Source organism: Podarcis muralis, chromosome 9 (genome assembly GCF_964188315.1).
Source record: "Podarcis muralis chromosome 9, rPodMur119.hap1.1, whole genome shotgun sequence".
NCBI classification, from domain to species: domain Eukaryota; kingdom Metazoa; phylum Chordata; class Lepidosauria; order Squamata; family Lacertidae; genus Podarcis; species Podarcis muralis.
Genome location: NC_135663.1, coordinates 5,980,770 through 6,006,101, shown reverse-complemented (window position 1 = coordinate 6,006,101; position 25,332 = coordinate 5,980,770). Strand labels below are relative to the sequence as shown.

Here is a 25,332-nt window from a genome sequence, read left to right as displayed (position 1 = left end):
AATCCAGAATGTGGCAGCTAGACTGGTGACTGGGAGCGGCCGCCGGGACCACATAACACCGGTCCTGAAAAACCTTAATTGGTTCCCAGTATGTTTCCGAGCACAATTCAAGGTGTTGGTGCTGACCTTTAAAGCCCTAAATGGCCTTGGTCCAGTATTTCTGAAGGAGCGTCTCCACCCCCATCGTTCTTCCCGGATGCTGAGGTCCAGCGCCAAGGGCCTTCTGGCGGTTCCCTCACTGCGAGAAGCCAAGTTACAGGGAACCAGGCAAAGGGCCTTCTTGGTAGTGGCACCCGCCCTGTGAAACACCCTCCCATTAGATGTCAACTATCTGACGTTTAGAAGACACCTGAAAGCAGTCCTGTATTGGGAAATGTTTTAATGCTTGATGTTTTATCGTGTTTTTAATGTTCTGTTGAGCAGCCCAGAGTGGCTAGGGAAACCCAGCCAGATGGGCGTGGTATAAATAAATCTATTAATTATTTATTATTATTATTATTATTATTATTATTATTATTATTATTAAAGAATCCCTGGCAGATGGCACATGCCGCTCACCTGTGCTCATGCCATCAAAGAGAAGGATGTGTCTCTTGGCTGGTGATTGAGTTCCTGGTCACTGATACCCACCTGTGCTGTAGCCACAACCTTGAAGACTCTTGATTTGCCATTGGCACCTCCTCAAGGTACCATACTAAGGCAATAGCTTTGACTGAAGCGTCCAGAACAGCCTTCACCAGTCTGGTACCTTCCAGAGACCTTGAACTAGAACTCACTTCAGCCCTGCCATGCTGCCAGGCGCTCATGGGAGTTGGAATCCAAAACATTTGGAAGGCTCCAGGTTAGGTAAGGTTGCTCTTGAGACACCGGGGTTAACATTGGCCTACTTGTAACAGAATGGAGGCCTTTTTTGCAGAGGTGAGCACCTAAGTCTGAGCATAGCTGTCAACTTTCAGATTTGAAAATAAGGGATCAGCAGCCTCACGTGTCCCGGGGACAGTCTACGGGATATCTAACAAACCGGGATAGCAGCGGGAAACTGCGCTGGAATAAGGGAATTTCCCGCCAAAAAAGGGAAGGTTGACAGCTATGAGTCTGAGGAAGAACACTATTTCCAGTTAAGCTGGGCCAACAAAAAAGAGTACAGTTAACACACTCTCTCTTAAGTGCTTTTCAGAGGGAGTCTTTTGGGGGGGTCAGGCATGTTTGCTCAGGCACACTTTGACACTTTTAAAAGGCCTGTGGAGACTCACAAGCTCTTCTATCTCATTTCTCTCCAAAGGGCGTATGGAGCACATAATTCAGTCGACAAAAGAGCATGGTTCATTGTGCTGGTTTCCTGCTAGTCCAAACAGGGCACAACCGAAGAGGCAACATTATAGACCAAGCCTAAGCTGCTTCATGGGACACGGGTGGCGCTGTGGGTTAAACCACAGAGCCTAGGACTTGCCAATCAGAAGGTCGGCGGTTCGAATCCCCACGACGGGGTGAGCTCCCGTTGCTCGGTCCCTGCTCCTGCCAACCTAGCAGTTCGAAAGCACCTCAAAGTGCAAGTAGATAAATAGGTACCGCTCTGGCGGAAGGTAAATAGCCTTTCCGTGTGCTGCTCTGGTTTGCCAGAAGCGGCTTAGTCATTGTCAGGGAACTGCCATCAGTGCCGGAGGGAGAGAGCAAAAGCCAGAGGGATCCCAGAGAGCGTCCAGGGATTGGGAGAAGCAGCCCATCTTCTGGGGAAGAGAATCAGCGTAGCACCAGTGGAGAAGGGGGGCAGATGGGGGAAGCGGCGAGGCGGTCCCATGACTCCTTGCCTGGGACCAGCGGGGAGAGTAGGGGTCCTCCGCTGCCCACGCCATCCTTGCGCAGAAGGCTTCCGCGCAGAGAGAGTAGGAGGAGACTAGGCGTCAAAGAGCTTCTTTGCTGGAAGAAGTTTAAGAAACGCCCACTGACGGATTCTGCCAGCGATTGAGTCAGCCACGGGTGAGTGGCTGTCCGGACAGAAAAGGTTCACCCGCCGGGGAGCTAAGCACCGGCTTACGCACGAGCAACCCCTAGAACCATTACAGTCATGCTGGCCACATGACCCGGAAGCTGTACGCCGGCTCCCTCGGCCAATAAAGCGAGATGAGTGCCGCAAGCCCAGAGTCGGCCATGACTGGACCTAATGGTCAGGGGTCGCTTGATACTCCTCCCCACTGTCTCCTGAAGCACAAAACCTGAGGGAATCTGCATTCGGTGATCACCCTGAGTTGATCTCAAACAGCAGCTTGCAGACTTTTTAAACAAGCCTGCTGTCTGCAGAGAGTCAATTCTGCAAGTTGCGTTTTGGTGGTGGCACAACAGCGTTTTTGTAAGAACCTTGTAATGTTAAGGGGTGCTTCCAGATGGCCAGTTTAATGAGGCTGCACCCGGATTTGCTTGCAGGGAGATTAGACACCGCTGGCTATTTAATGTGCATTCATTCCAATTTGCTTGCAGGGAGGTTAGATGAGACTGCGTCAAAGCAAGTGTTATTATCTCACACTTTCCTGTGAATCACCCCCCTTCCTTATCACGAAAAGTCCAGATTGCTGCACAAGACCTCCCAATCCACTATAATTTTACAACCTGAATTTACTAGTATGTAATGGAATCGAACCCCAAAACACTATCGAAAGTCGAAGCACCCTAAGATTTGGGTGCCTGAGTTTAATTTGTTTCTTTAGATAATAAACCGCAGGATCAAAAGAAATTATCCAAGAGAATGTAGAAAACATAGCTAAAACCCATGAACCACTTAGAAAGAAATATGAATAGAATCATCATCAATACTATGAAAAGATAAAACCAGCAAGTCTTTACAACAAATATAAGTAACCAAATCAGGGGCCTGGACAGACTTGCTGGAACAGAAACGTTTTCAGGAGGCATCTAAAACAATCCAGCAAGACACCTACCTAACATCAAGGGGCAGGGAGTTCCACAGCACACGTGAAGGAAAAGCTCCTTGCAAATGTGTAGTGGACATAATGTGGCACTTGTATGAATGCTAGTTTGGCAGAGTGAAATGATCTAACAGGCATGGAAAGAGGCAAGTCAACCCCATAAGTAAATTGGTTGCCAGCACTTAGGGGCTTTATATACTAATACAGTGGTACCTTGGTACTTGAACAGCTTGGCTCCCGAACAAATCAGCTCCCGAATGCCCCAAACTTGGAAGTAAGTGTTCCAGTTTGCAAATGTTTTTCGGAAGCCGAACGTCTGACGTGGCTTCCGATTGAGTGCAGGAAGCTCCTGCAGCCAATCGGAAGCCGTGCCTTGGTATTCAAATGGTTCCGGAAGTCAAACGGACTCCCGGAACGGATTAAGTTCGAGAACTAAGGTACCACTGTAGTAAAATATAAATGAATAAATATAAATACAAGAAAAACCACCACCACCACAACTTTTGGCCCTCCAAATATTGCTGATCAACAAATCCCATTGGAGTTGCAGTTCCGCAACATCTGAAGCGTCAAAGGTTGCTCACACATAATGTGGGCCTTCAGGACGCTTCTAGATTACACCCCCTCCTCAGGCCAACAACATCTTGAAAGACCTACATTGGCTCCCAGTACGTTTCCGAGCACAATTCAAAGTGTTGGTGCTGACCTTTAAAGCCCTAAACGGCCTTGGCCCAGTATACCTGAAGGAGCGTCTCCACCTCCATCATTCTGCCCAGACACTGAGGTCCAGTGTTGAGGGCCTTCTGGTGGCTCCCTCCCTGCGAGATGTGAGGTTACAGGGAACCAGGCAGAGGGCCTTCTCAGTGATGGTGCCCGCCCTGTAGAACACCCTCCCATCAGATGTCAAAGAGATAAACAACTACCTGACATTTAGAAGACATCTGAAGGCAGCCCTGTTCAGGGAAGTTTTAAATGTGTGACATTTCGATGTATTTTTAATCTTTGTTGGAAAAACCCAGCCAGGTGGGCAAGGTACAAATAAATTTATTATTATTATTATTATTATTATTATTATTATTATTATTATTATTATTATTTTGAAGGCCCCCCCGTTGGCTCTCCGTGACAGAGACCACACCTGCCTCTCACCTCCCACTTGGTCTCCTCGATCTTGGGAAGGAACTCTGCCTGCTCCTTCTTGAAAGCCACGAACTTCTTCTCCAGCTCTTCCCGCTGCTGGAGGAGCTGCCCCACGTCATCCTGGAGCTTCTTCTTCTCCTGCTGGAGCTTGAAGATCTGCAGCTGCAGAGCCTGCTGTGCCCTCTGGGCCTTCTTGGAGACCTGCTGCAGCTTGTTGGCGTAATTCTGCCGCAGGTCCTCCATCTCCCGCTCCCAGATCTTCTGCTTCTCCTCAAAGACCTGGTAGATGGCCGCCTCGCTCTTGTCGAGGTTCCTCCTCATCTGAAGGACCTCCTGCTCCTTCTCCCACAGCCGGTCCTCCAAGTCCTGGATGATGTCGTCCGTCGAGGGCGAGTGGAAGGGCATCGTCTCGTTGAGGTGGTTGAGCCGGCTGAACGAGGACGTGCTCTTGCTGGAAGACCGGCCGCTGTCTGAGGTAGATATCCCATTGTAGCCCACAATGTTCTTGTCCACGTAGGTGGTCCCGATGCGGTTTATGTGGCTGGTCGATGCGCTCATGGGCCCGATGTGCTGGCTATAGCCTGTGCCGTAGGTGGGCAGGCTGGTCAAAGAGTTCCGCCCAGAATCGGAGAGGCCGCCCGCCTGGTTGGTAGTCCTGTTATGGCTGGCCTTCTCCATCCCACTTTTGACCGTGGAAGGGCTATTGCTGTTGGTGTGGTTCAAGGTCTTCCGGGTCTCCGAGATGCCGTTGTTCTGCGGCGGGCACAGGTTCTGCATGGAATGGAAGTTTTTAGGGACTACGGGCTTAAAGGCTGAAGGTCTAACTAAGGGCTCATTGCTCTGCAAGGAGGAGGGAAAGAAAAAAACAGGACAGCAAATTAAACACAAGGATTTGCACAGCCAGGATAGCTCAGTTGGCTAGGGCATTGGTTTTCTTTTTTTAAAGAATTATTTCTTTTGTTTTTCAAATTAAAATTTCACAGAGATATATCAAACGTAAATCATAAAAACAAGATTCCAAGGAATCTCCTGGACTTCCACCCTCCCCTTAGTCCAGCGGTTCTCCACCTGTGGGTCCCCAGATGTTGTTGGACTACAACTCCCATCATCCCTGAGCTCTGGCCTTGCTAGCTAGGGGTGATGGGAGTTGTAGTTCAACAACATCTGGGGACCCACAGGTTGAGAAAGGCTGCCTTAGTGGGTTCTATTATTTATCATTTCCTCCTTTTATGATAATCCAAATCCTTTACTTCTTCCACCATGTCCAGAATTCAACCTTAAACTACAAGTGATATTCCAATCCTGAGCATTGGTGTTCAACCGGTGTGCCATAGCACCCCAGGGTGACTTGAGGAAAGTTCAGAGGAGCCTGGGGGGGGCACTTCTTTTCATTAACTTGCAGCCCATAATTTCCTGCATTATCTCTATTTCTCTCTGAGGAACCGGCAGCTTTAACTTGCAGCCCAAAATAAAGCAATGGCAAAAAAAGTGCAGAAACACTTTTGCATGACTGCTTCCCTTCTTAAAATCTCCCCCAACAACAAAAATCCTCCCCAGCTTCAGTAACTAACAGTTCCTTGGTTTTATACAGAGACCTTGAGAAATGGAAGGAGACGGTAAAGTAACTTGATGGTGTGTGTGCTCTATAAGGAGGGATATAAATATAAGGGATATAAATATAAATATAAATATAAGGAGGGATATAAATATAACCCTGAAAGGGCCTTCTGGCGGTTCCCTCATTGCGAGAAGTGAGGTTACAGGGAACCAGGCAGAGGGCCTTCTTGGTAGTGGCACCCGCCCTGTGGAACGCCCTTCCATCAGATGTAAAACAGATAAACAACTACAGTGGTGCCTCGCAAGACGAAATTAATTCGTTCCGCGAGTTTTGTCGTCTTGCGATTTTTTTCGTCTTGCGAAGCACGGTGTCGGGAAAGTTTTGGAAAAGCTTCAAAAATCACCAAAGTCTTCAAAAACCTCAAAAAAGGCTACCACACCGCGTGCTATGAGTTGCTCCTCGAAGTCAAGTCGCAACTGTATTAACGGTGTTAAGAAAAAGGAAACAAACTTTGAAGACATTTCCGTCTTGTGAAGCAAGCCCATAGGGAAAATCGTCTTGCGAAGCAGCTCAAAAAACAAAAAACCCTTTCGTCTAGCGAGTTTTTTGTCTTGCGAGGCATTCGTCTTGCGAGGTACCACTGTATATGACTTTTAGAAGATATATGAAGGCAGCCCTGTATAGGGAGGTTTTTTAAAATATATTTTTTATTTTGCTGGAAGCCGCTCAGAGTGGCTAGGGCAACCCAGCCAGATGAGCGGGGTATAAATAATAAAATTATAATTATTACTACATAAAAACATTTTTAAAAACCCCAACCCAAAGATGTGTACAAATCAGACACAGGTTTTAACAGATCCTGCCACGACAAAAGAGGCCACAAATACATAAAACACCTTCACGTTAAGGGCCAAAAGCCTGGGTAGAAAGCGTGCACTTTCCCAAAGTCAGTCCAACAGGTGCTGCTCTGACGCCGGAAGCCCTGGGAAATGAGAAACCTGCTTCTAGCTCATCAGACCTGCAGATGACACCAAGTTGGGAGGGGTGGCTAACACCCCAGAGGACAGGATCACACTTCAAAACGACCTTGACAGATTAGAGAACTGGGCCAAAACAAACAAGATGAACTTTAACAGGGAGAAATGTAAAGTATTGCACTTGGGCAAAAAAAATGAGAGGCACAAATACAAGATGGGGGACACCTGGCTTGAGAGCAGTACATGTGAAAAGGATCTAGGAGTCTTGGTTGACCACAAACTTGACATGAGCCAACAGTGTGACGCGGCAGCTAAAAAAGCCAATGCAATTCTGGGCTGCATCAATAGGAGTATAGCATCTAGATCAAGGGAAGTAATAGTGCCACTGTATTCTGCTCTGGTCAGACCTCACCTGGAGTACTGTGTCCAGTTCTGGGCACCACAGTTCAAGAAGGATACTGACAAACTGGAACGTGTCCAGAGGAGGGCAACCAAAATGGTCAAAGGCCTGGAAACGATGCCTTATGAGGAACGGCTAAGGGAGCTGGGCATGTTTAGCCTGGAGAAGAGGAGGTTAAGGGGTGATATGATAGCCATGTTCAAATATATAAAAGGATGTCATATAGAGGAGGGAGAAAGGTTGTTTTCTGCTGCTCCAGAGAAGCGGACACGGAGCAATGGATCCAAACTACAAGAAAGAAGATTCCACCTAAACATTAGGAAGAACTTCCTGACAGTAAGAGCTGTTCGACAGTGGAATTTGCTGCCAAGGAGTGTGGTGGAGTCTCCTTCTTTGGAGGTCTTTAAGCAGAGGCTTGACAACCATATGTCAGGAGTGCTCTGATGGTGTTTCCTGCTTGGCAGGGGGTTGGACTCGATGGCCCTTGTGGTTTCCTTAGAAACTTGCCTGTGGAAGCAAGTCTTCAATTATTGGTTATCATTGTGGCATAGATTACCAGACCATTACCTTGTCCAATGCTTATGGCGAGATGAATTCTCTAGCCTTTGGACTAGTAGAATTCATGCCAAACTCCTGAGTTATGGAATCTCTCCCTCAGATTCCCTAAAACTAGATCAAATCACTGCTCAAAGACTGATCAGCCAAAGACTGGATGACATCGATTTACAGCGAAATTATATGCTGGGGGGAGGTGTTTGTTCGCCCCAGAACATTGGTATCACTTTAACTTACTGCGTTCCATCATACCTCTCCTCCCTTTCGACTGTTGCCCATAGACTGGCCTTCACCAAAGCGAGGTTTAACGTTTTTCCCTCCAATGTCCTGAGACATAGATTCTCAAAGGGCCAAGCCTCCGCCATGTGCGAATGTGATAAGTAGACGCTGGAGTCGCTCCAGCACATTATGTTCACTTGCCCCTTGTTCAATGTGCCACGGGCAAATTTGTTGGGATCAATCATACAGAAACTAGAGGGTTGTTGTTGTTGTTGTTTAGTCGTTTAGTCGTGTCCGACTCTTCGTGAAACTAGAGGGTACCCCACCAAAATTCCACCTTGCCCAAATCTTGCAGGATAAGGATACCCACACGACCCTGAAAGTGGCTAGGTTCCTGGTCGCTGTCCTTACCCAAAAGCGACGCCAAGGAGCACTTCAAGCTAATTAAGGCGTAGTATGCCATTCCATCTTATAGTATTTTAATTGTTATAGTGGCGTTTTAGCGGCTGTTTTTTCCCACGTGCACAAACTGTTATTTATGTGTTGTTTTTATCTGTATGGGCCTATGGCCGTAATAAATTTTCTTCTTCTTCTTCTTCTTCTTCTTCTTCTTCTTCTTCTTCTTCTTCTTCTTCTTCTTCTTCTTCTATGATTCTATGACAACTAATGCCACGGAAGACAGAATTGAGAGTCAATACGACTGCAAGAGATTGGAGAACTGGGCCCAAGCCAGTTGAATGGATTTCAAGAGGGACAAATGTCAGGTTCTGCACTTAGGCAAGGAGAACTAGATGCACAAATATAAGTTGGGGGACACCTGGCTTACTAGTAGTACATGTGAAAAGGATCTAGGGGACCTTAGTGGACCACAAGCTGAACATGAGTCCACAGTGTGATGCAGCAACAAAAAAAGCTCATGCTATTCTAAGCTGCATCAACAGAAGTCTAGTATCTTGGTCAAAAGAAATCATAGTACCACTCTATTCTGCCTTGGTCAGACATCACCTGGAGTCCAGTGACCAGTTCTGGGCACCACGATTTAAGAATGTTGACAAGCTGGGAGGTGTACAGTTTAGGGCAGGCATCGGCAAACTCGGCCCTCCAGATGTTTTCGGACTACAACTCCCATCATCCCTAGCTAACAGGACCAGTGGTCAGGGATGATGTGAGTTGTAGTCCCAAAACATCTGGAGGGCCGAGTTTGCCTATGCCTGGTTTAGGGCAACCAAGATGGTCAAGGATCTGGAATTTCTCCACCAATTGTTTGACTTGGCAGCTTCCTATATTCCCAGGACATGAGGTCTCAAATTCCAACCCCCGGCCATGCGCCACTTGAAAACTGTGGGGGGTCTTGGCGGACCACTTAACAAGGATGATGGTGATTTATTAAATTTGTTCGTGTCACTGAAGGAGCGTCTCCACCCCCTTCGTTCTGCCCGGACACTGAGGTCCAGTGCCGAGGGCCTTCTGGCGGTTCCCTCGCTGCGAGCAGCCAAGTTACAGGGGACCAGGCAGAGGGCCTTCTTGGTAGTGGCGCCCGCCCTGTGGAACGCCCTCCCACCAGATGTCAAAGAGAAAAACAACTACCAGACTTTTAGAAGACATCTGAAGGCAGCCCTGTTTAGGGAAGCTTTTAATGTTTAAGAGGTTATTGTATTTTAGTGTTCTGTTGGAAGCCGCCAAGAGTGGCTGGGGAAAGCCAGCCAAATGGGTGGGGTATGAATGATAAATTGTTATCATCATCATCATCTTGCCTAAGGCAACTCCAAGTGACTTATAACCAAACAACCAAGCATTGCCTGTTGTACGTGCAAAGAGCTAGATGTTTTGTTAATTTTAACCGTGTTTTTTAAAAATTGCTTCCTTCAAACTGCAATACAATGCAACGCAGTCTGGAAGAAATAAAGGAAGAAATAAAAATATAATTGAGAATGAATGCAAACATTTAATGCGGTCATTCCACAGACCACCTGGATGAAGGCCGTGGACCAATGTGGCTGCTCACGGACCATGGTCTGGGTACCCCCCTTCTAGGATGTAAATTGAGTCTCACCTGGTCTAGTTTACCAGAGACTGGCAATATCTTTGGTGGGTTACTGGGTTCTCTGTACTGGGGAGGAGGTGGGATGTTCTTCTCGTTGTTGGACGCGACGTTCCCACAGAGGTCCGCCTTCCCTTTCTCGCTCTTGCGTAGGTCCCCATTGATGAAAATGGAGTGGGAGATCTTCTCCGTCTTGTAGGTCTTCTCTTCCCCGGAGTAGCGGTTCGAGATCTCCCGCGTGGAGTAGCTGTTCCGGGACCCATCGACCTGGCGCCCGCCGCTCTGCGTCCTGGTACCCACGCTCTTCATGGCGAACTCTTGCTCGCCGGCGACGCCGCTGCCGACGCTTCCCATCGTGCCCTGGGAGGCGGGTTCGGTGATCCTGTGGTCGAAAGGGTGGAAGGCTTCCTTGTTGTGGTAGCTGGCGTCACTAAGGACGGAGAGGGTCTCTAATTTGGCCATGGCAAGGTATGGTAGTGGAGGCACAAGACGTCAGTGGCACTGGGAGAAAGGGGGAAAGAACAGGACGTCACAAAAAGAGGTTGCTTGGAGCAGCCGTGAACACAAGAAAAGCCCAGCTATGGGGGCACAAAGGGAATAAACGTGGGAAGACCTCACCAAAGGCCCATCTAGTCAGCCTAGCATCCTGTATTCCAAGTAGCCAAAGAGATGGCCACAACAGGAAGCGTCCAAGCAGGACCTGGGTGCAAGTTGGTGCTGACCTTTAAAGCCCTAAACGGCCTCGGTCCAGTATATCTGAAGGAGAGTCTCCACTCCCATCGTTCTACACGGACACTGAGGTCCAGCTCCGAGGGCCTTCTGGCAGTTCCCTCTTTGCGAGAAGTGAGGTTACAGGGAACCAGACAGAGGGCCTTCTCGGTAGTGGCACCCGCCCTGTGGAACGCCCTCCCACCAGATGTCAAAGAGAACAACAACTACCAGACTTTTAGAAGACATCTGAAGACATTCCCTGTTTAGGGAAGCTTTTAATGTTAATATTTTGTTGGAAGCCGCTCAGAGCGGCTGGGGAAGCCCAGCCAGATGGGTGGGGTATAAATAATAAATTATTATAATATTATTATTATAAGTGTCCTCGACTCCTACTTGAGTCCCCTAGCAGCTGGGATTCAGAAGGTGTATTGTCTCTGACCCTGGGGACCAGAAGATGGCCATCGTGGCTCACAGCCACAGATGTCCTCCATGGTTTTCCCACCTCCCCTTTTAAAGCCATCCAGTTTGGTAGACACCACTACGTCTTGCGGGAGCCAATTCAACCCAACGGCATGCTATCGGTGGCTACTAGCCACAATGGCTTGTCTCCATCTCCACCGGGGGAGACAAGTAAACCTTGGAATCCCCCTTGCTGGGAACTGCAGTTGGAGAGAGGGCTGTGGGCACTCAGGTCTTGCTTGCAAGCTTTTCTTTCTGGTTGGCCACTGTGGGAAAAAGGATGCTGAGAGCTAGATGGGCCATGGGCCTGACCCTGCAGGGTTCTACTTGCATCCTTATGATTCTTGTTTCTGGGCCAGGGTAAGGGCCAGGAGCTGGTGCACTGCAACTCCCACTCACCTCTTTTGCAGCGTTTCTGAGCTGCTGAACATTTAAAAAATACATAAGCGGTATGAAACAAAACACAGCGGAAAACGAAAGGAAAACGGAAGAATGGTATAAAAACAGTACACATTACAACAGCAGAGGTGTAAAAATCCAGACTTTATTGGTCAGAGAGAGGAGGGTGTTCCAGACTATAGTCTCCCTGACTCCTTGCAAAGCGGGCATCAGCGAAGGGGCAGTTTGGGTGGGCAGCAAGCTAGCAAAGCGCGGCAACCCTCACACCGAGACAGCAGGGAGTAGCACAACAGCAAACCAGACGTAATTACAATTGCTGCATGTAGAGCGAAACCACAGCTACCAACGCCTCCATGGTCCCTTTCCAACACACACACACGCACACACACACACACCAATAGCATCCTGCAGCAAGGATGTTAAGTGCACTGGCATTTGGAAAACCACAACAGCTACACACAAACACACAGAGAGAGCTACAAAACAACATGTCTAGTCCCCAGTGCCGTGAGAAAAGTGCTGTTGGATTGGGCCAATCTCCAGCTGCTTTTGGACTACAATTTCCATCTTCCCTGACCACTAGGGCAGATGGGAGTTGTAGTCCAAAAACAGCTGGAGACCCGAGTTTGGGAAATGCTGGACTAGAACACCTTCGGGGTCCCTTCCAACTCGCCGATTCTATGATCCTATGAATGCTGTTCCAGTATCAGGTGCTAAATGTCAGGGAGGCTGGTAGTTAATTGCATCATAATCTAAGGAGAGCCTTGGCTGCCGGATGAGGCCATAGACTCGTCTGGTCTCTCATCCCCTTCTCACAGTAGTTAAACAGGTGCCTACAAGCAGGTGATGAAACTGGAGGAGCGAGAGGAGAGACATGTTTCACCAAACAGGTTGAGATCCACAGATGTGATGGCCTGCAGCTCCTCGCTGCTGCCATTTGAAAACCGGAGAAGTTGAAGGCTTAACTATATAGCTGTATGCATATGCAGGGGGCAGTGTGTGTTTGTGTGTATGTGTGTGTGTGTGTGTGTGTGTGTGTTTGAGAGAGAGACATTTCTTCAAGGTAGCATGGAGTCACAGGTTCCATGTGACCAAGTCAGGCACCTTTCCATGTCATTTTAGGGGGTGAAACTTAATTTTTGCCAATTTCTTCAACCGGGGTGTGTGTGTCTCTAAATCTCCTGTTATTTTTGTGACTGGACAACATTTAGCTCGGCAAGTCTGCGCTTCGTGAAGAAGCACATATACTGCTTTAGGAAAGCCAAAGACTTTCACCTTCTGAAAACACGTAATGCTAAATAAATAACAGCAACAACAATAAATGACTGCAAGTACTTGGCAATCATTTTTAATGATTTCTATGCAATTTTATGCACACTTTACTTACCAAGCAAAACGAAATTGTATTAATTTAACTGACATATCTTTCAAATTCCCAAGTCAGGTTAATATCTTTCTTTCTTTTTTTAGCATCCCTAGTTTTTGGAATTTGAAAGGTGAAAAATTCAAGATGCCTTATTCCCATATACCTGAACCCATCCTCTTTCACTAAGTTGTGGCACATTCAAAAGAACCAATGGCCACCGTGGAATGACAAGTTTACTCACCTAGAAGGGAGAGACTGCTATTATAACCCCCATGCAAATTCACTGACCAACCACGGGGTATGCAGATTCTGACCAGGGAAATGTCAATCAGCAAAAGGGACGAATTGGGTTGACTGCGGGGGCAGTGAGGAAGAAAAGGAATTAGCTTAGGATGCAGTGCTCTCGTGGGTTGGCCTCGGGGTCATCGTGTCCTTATCCCTCCCTCGCACAAGACAGAACAGTGATTTTATTTACTTGAATGAGCCGGCTCAGGTCTAAATCTCCGGCTGCGACACAGCACCTCCTAGGTTCCCAAACGATCCCCGCTCATTCACAGGCCTGGTTATAGGTGCTAAAAAAATGGAATGGAAGAAGATAAAACAGATTAAAATAAGGCCCGGAAAGTCTTGAAAACAACACAATTTTCATTCTGCCCCTCTTACCCTGACATGTGTTCGCTTCAGAAGCGTCACCCAAGAAGCGCCTCTGGAGAAACGGGAACCACAAAATCCACCTCAGATGTTGTATACGAGCAAAAAAAATGGCATTTGCCCAGGTAACCCATCACCACCTGAACACAGGGTGTGTCTGTTCCCTTCCACACTCATAGATGACTGAAACAAAATTAAAAAATTCCTTCCAGTAGCACCTTAGAGACCAACTAAGTTTGTTCTGGGTATGCATGCACACTTCTTCAGATACACTGAAACAGAAATCACCAGACCCTTATATATAGTGAGAGGGTGGGGTGGGGTATTACTCAGAAGGGTGGTGGGAATGGGTGATTGGCTGATAGGTGTGGTAAACCTGTTGACAACCGTTAATGACTGCAATTGGTCTTACAGGAAAAAGCAAGAGGTGAGATGGCTAAAAATAGCTTTATCGTATATAATGAGATAAGAATCCAATGTCTCTATTCAGACCAGGTCTCTCCATGGTTTTAAGTTTGGTAAAGGTAAAGGGACCCCTGACCATTAGGTCCAGTCGTGGCCGACTCTGGGGTTGCGGCGCTCATCTCGCTTTACTGGCCAAGGGAGCTGGTGTACAGCTTCCGGGTCATGTGGCCAGCATGACTAAGCCGCTTCTGGCAAACCAGAGCAGTGCACAGAAACACCGTTTACCTTCCTGCCAGAGCGGTATCTATTTATCTACTTGCACTTTGATGTGCTTTCGAACTGCTAGGTTGGAAGGAGCCGGAACCGAACAACGGGAGCTCACTCCGTCGCGGGGTTTCGAACCACCGACCTGATTGGCAAGTCCTAGGCTCTGTGGTTTAACCAACAGCACCACTCGTGTCCCTTTAAGTTTGGTAATAAGTTGCAATTCAGCAACTTCTCTTTCCAGTCTATTTCTGAAATTCTTTTGTAACAAGACAGCGACTTTGAGATCTTGTATAGGATGTCCTGGGAGATTGAAGGGTTCTCCTACTGGTTTCTCTGTCTTGTGATTCCTGGTGTCAGATTTCACTGAAGTCCATAATTCATTGGCTCTGAATACAAATCTCACTTCTACATAATGCTACTTTCAATACAAGGTGAGCATTAAGAATCCTGAGTTATGCCCCGACTTGGATTTAATCTGAGCCACAGAAGAACTCCTCCTTATTCCCACCCACCCACTGACCTGACTGTTGTCAATGTCCTAAGTGTGGGAGCCCTGGGAGGTACCTGGTATGAGTATGGCTACCATTGCCCTGGGGAAATTACATTTCCCAGGGCTCCTTAAATGTAACTATAAATGGAATTCCAGGCACCAAGGATGGTGGGAGAAAGGAAGAAAAGAGGAGAGTTGAGAAAGACCTTCTTCTTCAGTCACTGAGCAGTAGCCACCATCTCCCTGTTAAGCAGCTGGAGGTCGGTCAACAGTTAGGAATCTATTGAGAATTTGGGGTTGGGAGGAGAGACGTTCTCTGTGAGAACGAAACACTTTCGTTTGGGACAGGCAATTACCGTCTAAGCTGAGCCTGGGAGTTCACCCATCAGTACTCATGGTGTAAGGACAAAATGGCACCCCCTCCGTAGAATTACCAAACTGCACCCGTTTTTACTACCCCACAGTGACACTCCAATGGCATAAACTGCCAGCACCTTCGTGGGCAGTGGCTTCATCTAGGAGCCAAACGGCAAACGCAGACATTGTCAAAAAGTGCCCAATTCAACAACTCAAAACAGGATTACATTTTATTTAAATTAAGACCAACTTTCCAGCCCTTAGGGCTGTAAATACCGTATACACCAGAAAGTAAGTGTGTGTGTGTGTGTGTGTGTGTATATATATATATATATATATATATATGTATATTGCATCTTCAAAAGGAGATTCCACACACACCCCTGTCACACACAAGAAAAAATACCTCATTTAGAATGGTCATCTGCAGTTTCTTTTTTTAATTATTTTTTTAAATACTTTTTAATTGAATTTTCACTTTAAACAAACAACAATAAACTTCAACATCCATTTGTACAACTCCTTTCCCCCCGCTCTGCCGAGCAATGACTTCCCTCTCTCCCTCCTGCCAACAGTTTTCTATTTCCAATCTACATCTCACAGTTTCCTCTTTATTCAAGTCCATGTCATAAGATTTATTTTCATCCTGCTAGTGTCTTCAAACTTCTACAGTTATTATTTAGATAATCAGTAAATTTACTCCAATCTCTTTGGAATTTTGATTCATCCTGGTTTCGAATCCGTCATCTGTAGTTTCTTATAGGTATATAGGGTGGGTGTTGTGTTTTCTTTTTTAAAAAAAGCACCCTTTTAGTAATTCAAAATGCTTTCATCGATTAATTTAAGCCAGGCATGCAGTGGCGTAGCGTGGAGGGTGCAGGGGGTGCCGGCCGCACCGGGCGCAACATCTGGGGTTAGGGCAAATCCATGGGTTAGGGGGCGCAAATCCACGGGTTAGGGGGCACAAATTACTTGCCTTGCCCCGGGTGCTGACAACCCACGCTACGCCGCTGCAGGCATGTCCAACTTCCAAGAGACTGCGATCTATTCCCACTATAAAAAAACTGGCAGTGATTTTCCCATTGGATTAGGGAAGCTTTTGATGTTTGATGTATTACAGTATTTTAATATTTTTTTGGAAGCCGCCCAGAGTGGCTGGGGAAACCCAGCCAGATGGGCGGGGTATCAATAAATTTATTATTATTATTATTATTATTATTATTATGGAGGATTGTCCAGAGTTGTTGAGCTTTTGGGGGGGAGGATGAGACAAAGTTGTTGAGTTTCTTGTTTTTTTGGGGGGAGGGGGCAGATTCCCGCAATCAATCAGGATCAACCGGGGACATCCTGCAATCCACCAGTAGATCGCGATCGACCTGTTGGACAGCCCTGATCTAAGCAGTTTCATTTTTGTCACCCTTATAATAATCAGGACATGTCTGATTGTCAACACTCCCCGCCCAGAAGAGAACTTAGCACCGTACATGAAGATTCCCTTATGGTCATTTCTGAACCACCGGACCCACAGACTTTGAAAAGTATGGTCCTAACAGACCCATAATGCGCTCCTTGCACCCGCAAGAGAAGAGACCATAAAGAAAGGGAGTGACGACGCAGCCAAGGACTTTCTCGGATCAAGGCCAGAGCGCGCCTTAAATTTTGCCTTCCCTGCCTGGCGGCACTGCAGAGCTCTCAGTGTGGCAAAGACCAGCTATAAATCTGTTCGCTGCCCGTTGATGGCCGGTGCATGGTTTGTTCAGCCCTTGTAATAAAGAAAAACGGACAACCTCCAGAAGCTGCTCTCCTTCTGCCGCCGTAACAGATCCTGAGTTATGTTCTTCGGGAAGCAAAATCCTGCTCTGTTCCAACTCAAGCAGCCTTCGGTTACAGAAAAGGCCCCGCTCTCTCGCCGCCAGCCCCCAGAACGCCCTCAGAGGGGGCACACAGAGAAGGGGCTCAGATACGGACCTCAGGGTCCGAGCGGGTTCGCATGTAATTAAAGTATTTATGTTTCGCTGTTCCATGTAAAATACAGTGGTACCTTGGTTCTCAAACGGCTTAGTTGTCAAACAAATTGTCTCCCAAATGCCACAAACATGGAAGTGAGTGTTCCGGTTTGTGGACATTTTTCGGAAGCCGAACGTCCGACGCGGCTTCTGACTGAGTGCGGGAAGCTCCTGCAGCCAATCGGAAGCCGTGTCTTGGTTTTCGAACGGTTTCGTGAGTCGAACGGACTTCTGGAATGGATTAAGTTCGAGAACCAAGGTACCACTGCCTACAATATATGCACATACAGTGGTGCCTCGCAAGACGAAAAGAATCCGTTCCGCGATTCTCTTCGTCTAGCGGTTTTTTCGTCTTGCGAAGCAAGCCCATTGACAGCTTAGCGGATTAGCGCTACAGCGGTCTAGCGACTTTTCGCGATCAGCTGTTAAGCGGCTTATCAGCGGAACAGCTGATAAGCGTCTTAGTGCCTTAGGAAAAGGGGGGGGGAGCGAAAAAAACCCGCGGGGACTCGCAAGATTTTTTCGTCTTGCGAAGCAACCCCATAGGGAAATTCGTTTTGCGAAGCGCCTCCAAAACGGAAAACCCTTTCGTCTAGCGGGTTTTCCATCTTGCGAGGCGTTCGTCTTGCGGGGCACCACTGTATAAAGTATTTAAACATAAAGCACCACAAATACAAATTAAATAGCAAGGCAGCCTATAATGTATAAACATTAATGGTCAGTCATGGACGACTCTGGGGTTGCATGCTCATCTCGCTTTATTGGCTGAGGGAGCTGGCGTACAGCTTCCAGGTCATGTGGCCAGCATGACTAAGCCGCTTCTGGCGAACCAGAGCAGTGCACGGAAACTCCGTTTACCTTCCCACCGGAGCGATACCTATTTATCTACTTGCACTTTGACGTGCTTTCGAACTGCTAGGTGGGCAGGAGCAGGGACCGAGCAATGGGAGCTCACCCCATCGCAGGGATTCGAACCACTGACCTTCTGATCAGCGGTTCTGTGGTTTAAACCACAGTGCCACCCGCGTCCCTAGACATATACAATGTTTAAACACCACAAATACAAATTAATCATTAAAACGACCAGCTGATCAAGAAAATGCAAGCAGCTGCCAAGGCTCGTTAGCATCAAATATGCTTTTGTGTGAAGAAGTACCTCCTTTTTCCTCTCCCGAATTTCCCAGTCTTCAGCTTCACTGGATATCTCCTGATATTTGTTATAGACCTCTACTCACCTTTCCCCTAAACTAAAAAGCTCCAAATGCTGCAATATTCCTTCACAGGAGAGTTGATCCATCTCCTTGATGGGTTTGGATTGTCCCTTTCTTAAGCTTTTCCAGCTCTGCAATATCTTTTTCAAGGCGAGGTGACAAGGACTGCACACAGAATTCCAAATGCAACCACACCATCAATTTGTTCGACAGCGTCGTAATATTGGAAACGCTGCTTTCATTCCCTTTCCTAGTGATCCACACGCAGCACGCCATTCTTTTTCACAGCCGTCAAATACAGGGTCAACACCTCTACTGAGCCATCCTTTACGACCCAAAGGTCTTGTTCCAGTTCAGTCACTGCCAGTTCAGGCCCCATGAGCGTATATGTAGAAATTTTGGGAGTTTTTTTTGCCCAGATGTGCATCATTTTAGACCTGCTAAAACAATCACATTGCATCACATTCATCCAGTGCTTTACCAACTGCACTGGCTCCCGGTGGAGTACAGGATCAGGTTTAAGGTGCTGGTTTTGACTTCTAAAGCCCTATGCGGCCCAGGACCCTTGTACATATGGGACCGCCTCTCCTGGTATGCCCCGCGGAGGACCTTAAGGTCCACAAATAACATTTTGGATGTCCCAAGTTGCAAGGTGGTTAGATTGGTCTCAACTAGGGCCAGGGCCTTTTCAGTACTGGCCCCGACTTGGTGGAACGCTCTGTCACAAGAGACCAGGGCCCTGCGGGACTTGACATCTTTCCGCAGGGCCTGCAAGACGGAGCTGTTCCGCCTGGCCTTTGGTTTGGACTCAGTCTGATCCTTATGTTTCCCTCCCCTTATGGTTTTGATCTATGGACTACTATTAAAATGAGACTACATTTTAAATTGTATTTTAACCCGTATTTTAAATTGTTTCCCCCCCTTTCCGGGCAGAAATTGCTGGATACATGGCAGCCCATGTTGGTAGTATAGATTTTTGAAATATGGCAACTCTCCTGACGCCGTCCTGTCATCCTCCATGCAGCTTGGCTAAGGAGGCAAACTTTTTGAGAACCCGTAAAGGAAAATAAAATGCTTGGCACAAACTGAGGCTGCTGAACAAAGTCTGTTTCATTAGCTAACAATAGTCTGGCATGCCCGGCGGGCACTGGGAGTTGGATTGTCAGATTCTACTTATGATAAAGCCATGCTTTTGAAAGAGACGGGCAAAGGGGGGTGATTATGGGTGGTTTAAAAGAAGGGGACTCACCTACAGACTGAGACAGGACAAGGGAGAAGGCTCCCATTTCTTTCTAGGGAACAGGCAAATATATCAGTTTCGGGTTCTCCCCATTTCCCATTCTTCCCGTCTTGAATTCAGGTCTCCATATTTCCTCAGCAAATCGCGAATTCTTTCCTCAAGAAAATGCATCTAGTGCATTTAGTGCAAATTTCTCCTAATAAGCAAATCTCTGCATTCAGTTTTGATTAAGATACATATTTCTGCAAAAAAATTGCCCCACTATAATGCATTTCTGTATGTTCTTTTTTCACTAATACCTGCATTTTAATGCACACTTTATCCTTATACATGCATTTCTGTACACGGTATTTGGAGAACTGCATTGTGAAATTCAGAGGCGTGCAAATTTTGAAGAACAGGTTCATGCATTGGTATGGGAAGCTCAAATTAGCTAGTTTTTCATTAAAATTCAACGAAACCAATTTTCTCCCTCAGCCCTATCCCCACCCCCTTGACATTACTATCATGGGAAATTCTGTGCTAATGAACTTAAAATTTCACAAGTGGAAACTTCCATTCTCACTATTGCAACGAAACTAGAAGGTCCCCAATTCACTCCTAGCGCTGTCACCACTATTTTCTTACTACTGGAAGGCCCACCCTGACTTTTGAAGAATGCTATATGAACAGCAGGTGGGACGCGGGTGGCACTGTGGGTTAAACCACAGAGCCTAGGGCTTGCCGATCAGAAGGTTGGCGGTTCGAATCCCTGCAATGGGGTGAGCTCCCGTTGCTCGGTCCCTGCTCCTGCCAACCTAGCAGTTCGAAAGCACGTCAAAGTGCAAGTAGATAAATATGTACCGCTCCGGCGGGAAGGTAAACGGCGTTTCCGTGCGCTGCTCTGGTTCACCAGAAGCGGCTTAGTCATGCTGGCCACATGACCCAGAAGCTGTACACCGGCAACCTCGGCCAATAAAGCAAGATGAGCGCTGCAACCCCAGAGTCGGCCATGACTGGACCTAATGGTCAGGGGTCCCTTTACCTTTATATGAACAGCAGAACCATCATATATGCTTTGTAATTCTTCCCTTGCATCATGAGGACCAGCACCTTTTTAAAAAAAAAGAAAATTTTTTTTAAAGGAACCATGAAGATTATTTGGAACCTGCAGCACAATACTAAAGGCTGAGTTAAAAGATAACATTTCAGGCTCCCGGGACAGAGACTGGAAGCCCTGCTTCTGCATCATTTGTGCAAGAGAGACAGAACTTTCCCATCTTTATTACCACCCCGTTCTGGTATGTGTTTGTTATGTTTGGCTGAACATGAGCAGGATTTAGTCTACAAAACTCGACTAAGCCAACAGTCAATATTTAACCAGCCCCTCCCTCACGGCTCCAAAAGGGTTTTGGTTTCCTCAGCTGAAAACATACATTAAGAGAGATTTCGTGCAACTACAAAAGGGGAGACAAAAGAGAACTTCTCCATCATCGACGCTGATCGAGTTTTCTATTTCCGGGGAGCTGAATCCCAGGTCTTTGTTTAGCCTAATTCCTTTTTCTCCCCATGTTCAAGCGAGGCTGAAAAGAATCTCTTTGTTTGGGTTGGACTGTGGTAAACGGAGACGTCCTTTGCAAATCCTCTTTTTCAAAAAAAAAAAAAGAGGTCTACATACACTCATTGAACTGGTTAATGCTGTAATAAAAGGGATGTCCTTCCCCAGAAGAAATTCTCAAGCTAAGACTGAACTCTCAGGGTGGGGTGAGAGGCCTGGCCATGTGCCACAAAACAAAGGGACTCCCTTTTGGCCTCCCTCGTCCATCTGGTTTCAACTCTCATTTCTGTCCCAGCTCATAACCTTCAACAAGCCCATCCTTCAACTTCCCCTCGATTGGGATGTACTTCCATTTAGGGCAGTTTCCCCCAAACTTTCTGGGGCGGAGAAGCTGCTGGGTGAGAGCTAGTTGTTGTTGTTGTTTAGTCGTGTCCGACTCTTCGTGACCCCCTGGACCAGAGCACGCCAGGCACTCCTGTCTTCCACTGCCTCCCGCAGTTTGTTCAAACTCATGTTTGTAGCTTCGAGAACCCTGTCCAACCATCTCGTCCTCTGTCGCCCCCTTCTCCTTGTGCCCTCCATCTTTCCCAACATCAGGGTCTTTTCCAGGGAGTCTTCTCTTCTCATGAGGTGGCCAAAGTCTTGGAGCCTCAGCTTCAGGATCTGTCCTTCCAGTGAGCACTCAGGGCTGATTTCCTTCAGAATGGAGAGGTTTGATCTTCTTGCAGTCCATGGGACTCTCAAGAGTCACCTCCAGCACCAGAGTTCAAAAGCATCAATTCTTCAGCGATCAGCCTTCTTGATGGTCCAGCTTTCACTTCAGTACATCACTACTGGGAACCCATAGCTTTTATGGTCCGTATACCTTTGTTGGCAAGGTGATATCTCTACTTTTTAAGATGCTGTCTAGGTTTGTCATTGCTAGCAGGGCCCACCAATTTCTGTGTGAAAAAGGGTTCAGATCTACCCTTGAAAGAGGACTCTGCATTATCATCATCATCATCATCATCATCATCATCATCATCATCATCATCTCTTTCAGGTTTTGTTTTCATTTAGATTAGTCTGGGGGTTTTTCTTACTGTATTGCATTATGAAAAAGCTTTAATGAAATCTCATGGAACGGGGGGAGAAGGTCATGCGAGCCAGCCCTCAGTTGGCTAAAGCTGCCAACTATTTGAAAATAGAATTCCATTGAGATAAGAACACGAAATAAGCCCATTTTGGGCCTGGTAGGTTAATCATTAATGTTGTGCTAGCGAGCAGCCGGGTGAGAAATCCCTGTGCATCTTTCCAGTCCCAAAACACACCAGGAGACCTTAATCAGTGCTATTCTAGGGAGAAACTTGTAGTTACCAACAGCAAAGGAGCCCAGTGTGTTCTTGTTTACCCTTCATTTATGGCCACTGGAAGCGTGGACATTTGGGAATGTGGACATTTTGGGGGAAGCATCCGTTCTCAGGCACGGGAGGGTCACAAGAGCGGATAAGTCTGTCGCCACGAAGACTGAGCTCTGTCTCCTGCGTCAGAGACAGACAGGTGTGTAAAGAAGATATCGTTTCACATGCTGCCCCGCTGCATTCATCACATGCACCACTGTTTCTGTTCTGCTGCAGTTACGCTTCCACCAGAAACCACGCTATTCGCCTTGCATTCCACAGTGGCGACATCAGGTTAAGATTGAGGTTGGATCCTGACAAGACAGAAGTACTGTTTTTGGGGGGCCGGGGGCGGGCGGGTGTGGGGGATTCCCTCGTCCTGAATGGGGTAACTGTGCCCCTGAAGGACCAGGTGCGCAGCCTGGGAGTCATTTTGGACTCACAGCTGTCCATGGAGGCGCAGCTGAATTCTGTGTCCAGGGCAGCTGTTTACCAGCTCCTTCTAGTACGCAGGCTGAGACCCAACCTGCCTGCAGACTGTCTGGCCAGAGTGGTGCATGCTCTGGTTATCTCCCGCTTGGACTACTGCAATGCGCTCTACGTGGGGCTACCTTTGAAGGTGACCCAGAAACTACAACTAATCCAGAATGCGGCAGCTAGACTGGTGACTGGGAGTGGCCGCCGGGACCACATAACACCGGTCCTGAGAGATCCGCATTCGCTCCCAGTACGTTTCCGAGCACAATTCAAAGTGTTGGTGCTGACCTTTAAAGCCCTAAATGGCCTCAGTCCTGTATACCTGAAGGAGCATCTCCACCCCCATCGTTCAGCCTGGACACAGAGATCCAGCGCCGAGGGCCTTCTGGCGATTCCCTCATTGTGAGAAGTATGGTTACAGGGAACCAGACAGAGGGCCTTCTCGGTAGTGGCGCCCGCCCTGTGGAACACCCTCCCTTCAGATGTGAAGGAAATAAGCAGCTATCCTATCTTTAAAAGACATCTGAAGGCAGCCCTGTTCAGGGAAATTTTTAATATTTAATGCTGTACTGTTTTTAACACTTGATTGGGAGCCTCCCAATTATTATTATTATTATTATTATTATTATTATTATTATTATTATTATTATTATTATTGTATAACTGATATAGTTCACTGTCACGGACTGGATGGACGCAGAGGAACGGTGGGAGAAACCAGCTGGGGGACCCCCAAGGGAAGGAGGCTGAGAGCCAGGGAATTGTGGAGAGAGAACAATGAGTGGCCAGAGGGAGAAGAGGGAGATGGCTGGGAAGAGGAGGTGTCAAAGCTGAAGAGGTAACAGGGTTTAGTGAGCGGGGAGAGTCTGTGGAAGAGAGAGGTGCAGAATCAGAGGCAGAAGCTGAAGCCGGAGAGAGGGGAGACTGAGAGGGAGAGATGAGTCTGGCTGGTGGAGAGTCATGGATGTCTCCCCATGACAACAAGCTCCCTACAACAAGCTCCCCTATTGCTGTCTCCTAAAACCAGGAGAGGCATGAAAAGGGCGGAGGAGAGGTTGGCTTCACAAAGGCACAGTCTCTGATTGCTTGTAAAAAAACCCCCAGAGAGGGGGCTTAGACAGCTGTGGGGAGACGGGGACCTTTAGTCTCGGCAACTGATTTCCAAGATGGAAAGAAGATAAAGTCCCGACCAGAGATGAATGGCTGAATAAGACAAAATTGACCGGGTAAATCAGAAACCAGGAAGAGAAGAACTTTAAGAAGGAATGGAAAAAAATATAATGTATTATGTAATAATAATAATAATTTATACCCTGCCCATATGGCTGGGTTTCCCCAGCCACTCTGGGCGGCTTTCAACAGAATATTAAAATACAATAGTCTATTAAACATTAAAAGTTTCCCTAAACAGGGAAGAGAACATTGTAAACAACTAAAAACTTTGGCAGGATCTGAACAATGCTTGTAACGTGCGAAAAACTATGGTAAAAAATGACTATTTTTTAAAAATTGAGAAACTAAGAGAAGCGGTTTGCGGGGCGGAAAGATTGATAATGGTAACCCTGGAAGGGCGGAGGGGAGTCGAAGGATTCGGGGATGATTTTGATGTTTAATGCTTGAATTTAAATCAGCAATGTCAAACTCAATAAAAATATATTTTAAAAAACCCCCACACAAAATCCATTTTGGAAAGTAGCAGCTGAGGCAAAGTGGCAAACGAGGCCTCCGTCTCCTGTGGGCGTGGGGGAACGCAAACAAACAAACGGTTGTGAACACAACGCACAGGCTTCTTTTTCTCCCTTTCATCCCAATAATAAGATAATTGTAGGCTTTTCTGTTCTGGAAGACAACATGCCCATTATGGGGGCTGCGTCGCGCATTTGCATAAGTAATCACAAGACAAAGGACAGGCGAGATGGAAACGGGACTGGCGCTGCAACGAGAAAGGGAACGAACGACAAAGACGCATCGCACACAAACAAGAGGGACATCCTTCCATCATCCCAAGGTCCATCCATCAGGCATTACTTAGTAATATTATTATCATCACCATTATTACTTGACCTTCACCATAAGGTCCCAGGGCAGTTACAGCATTACAAGACAATATTAAAAACAGTTTTAAACTGCAGTCATTCCTTGGTTCTCAAACGACTTAGTTGACGAACAAATTTGCTCCCGAACGCCGAAAACCTGGAAGTAAGTGTTCCGGTTTGTGGACGTTTTTCGGAAGCTGAACGTCCGACGCGGCTTCCGATTGAGTGCAGGAAGCCAATCGGAAGCCATGTCTTGTTTTCGAACGGTTTTGGGAGTCGAACGGACCTCTGGAATGGATTAAGTTCAAGAACCAAGGTACCACTGCCTACAATATAAGCATATATACAGTATTTAAACATAAACCACCACAACTACAAATTAAATAGCAAGGCAGCCTACAATGTATAGACATAAAGGTAAAGGTAAAGGGACCCCTGACTGTTAGATCCAGTCGCAGACAACTCTGGGGTTGCGGCCGGCGCTCATCTCGCTTTACTGGCAGAGGGAGCCGGCGTACAGCTTCCGGGTC

The 25,332-nt window shown here is 47.1% G+C and overlaps 1 protein-coding gene across 11 annotated transcripts in view; it reads right to left on the bottom strand.

Annotated features, from left to right (window-relative positions):
- LZTS3 (leucine zipper tumor suppressor family member 3) overlaps positions 1-25,332 on the bottom strand; it is a 78,118-nt gene that overhangs the window by 9,143 nt on the left and 43,643 nt on the right. For 6 of the 11 annotated variants that reach the window (XM_028744176.2, XM_028744178.2, XM_028744177.2 and 3 more), the window contains exons 2-4: positions 13,222-13,318; positions 9,824-10,312; positions 4,071-4,901 (exon numbers count right to left, since the gene is read on the bottom strand). In XM_028744176.2, the coding sequence (XP_028600009.2) occupies positions 4,071-4,901; positions 9,824-10,273 (1,281 nt within the window). In that variant the 5' untranslated portion in view covers positions 10,274-10,312; positions 13,222-13,318. Of the gene's footprint in view, positions 1-4,070; positions 4,902-9,823; positions 10,313-13,221; positions 13,319-19,382; positions 19,788-20,397; positions 20,466-25,332 lie in introns of those variants that run through there. The other 5 variants (XM_028744182.2, XM_028744184.2, XM_028744181.2 and 2 more) reach the window with 3 other exon arrangements.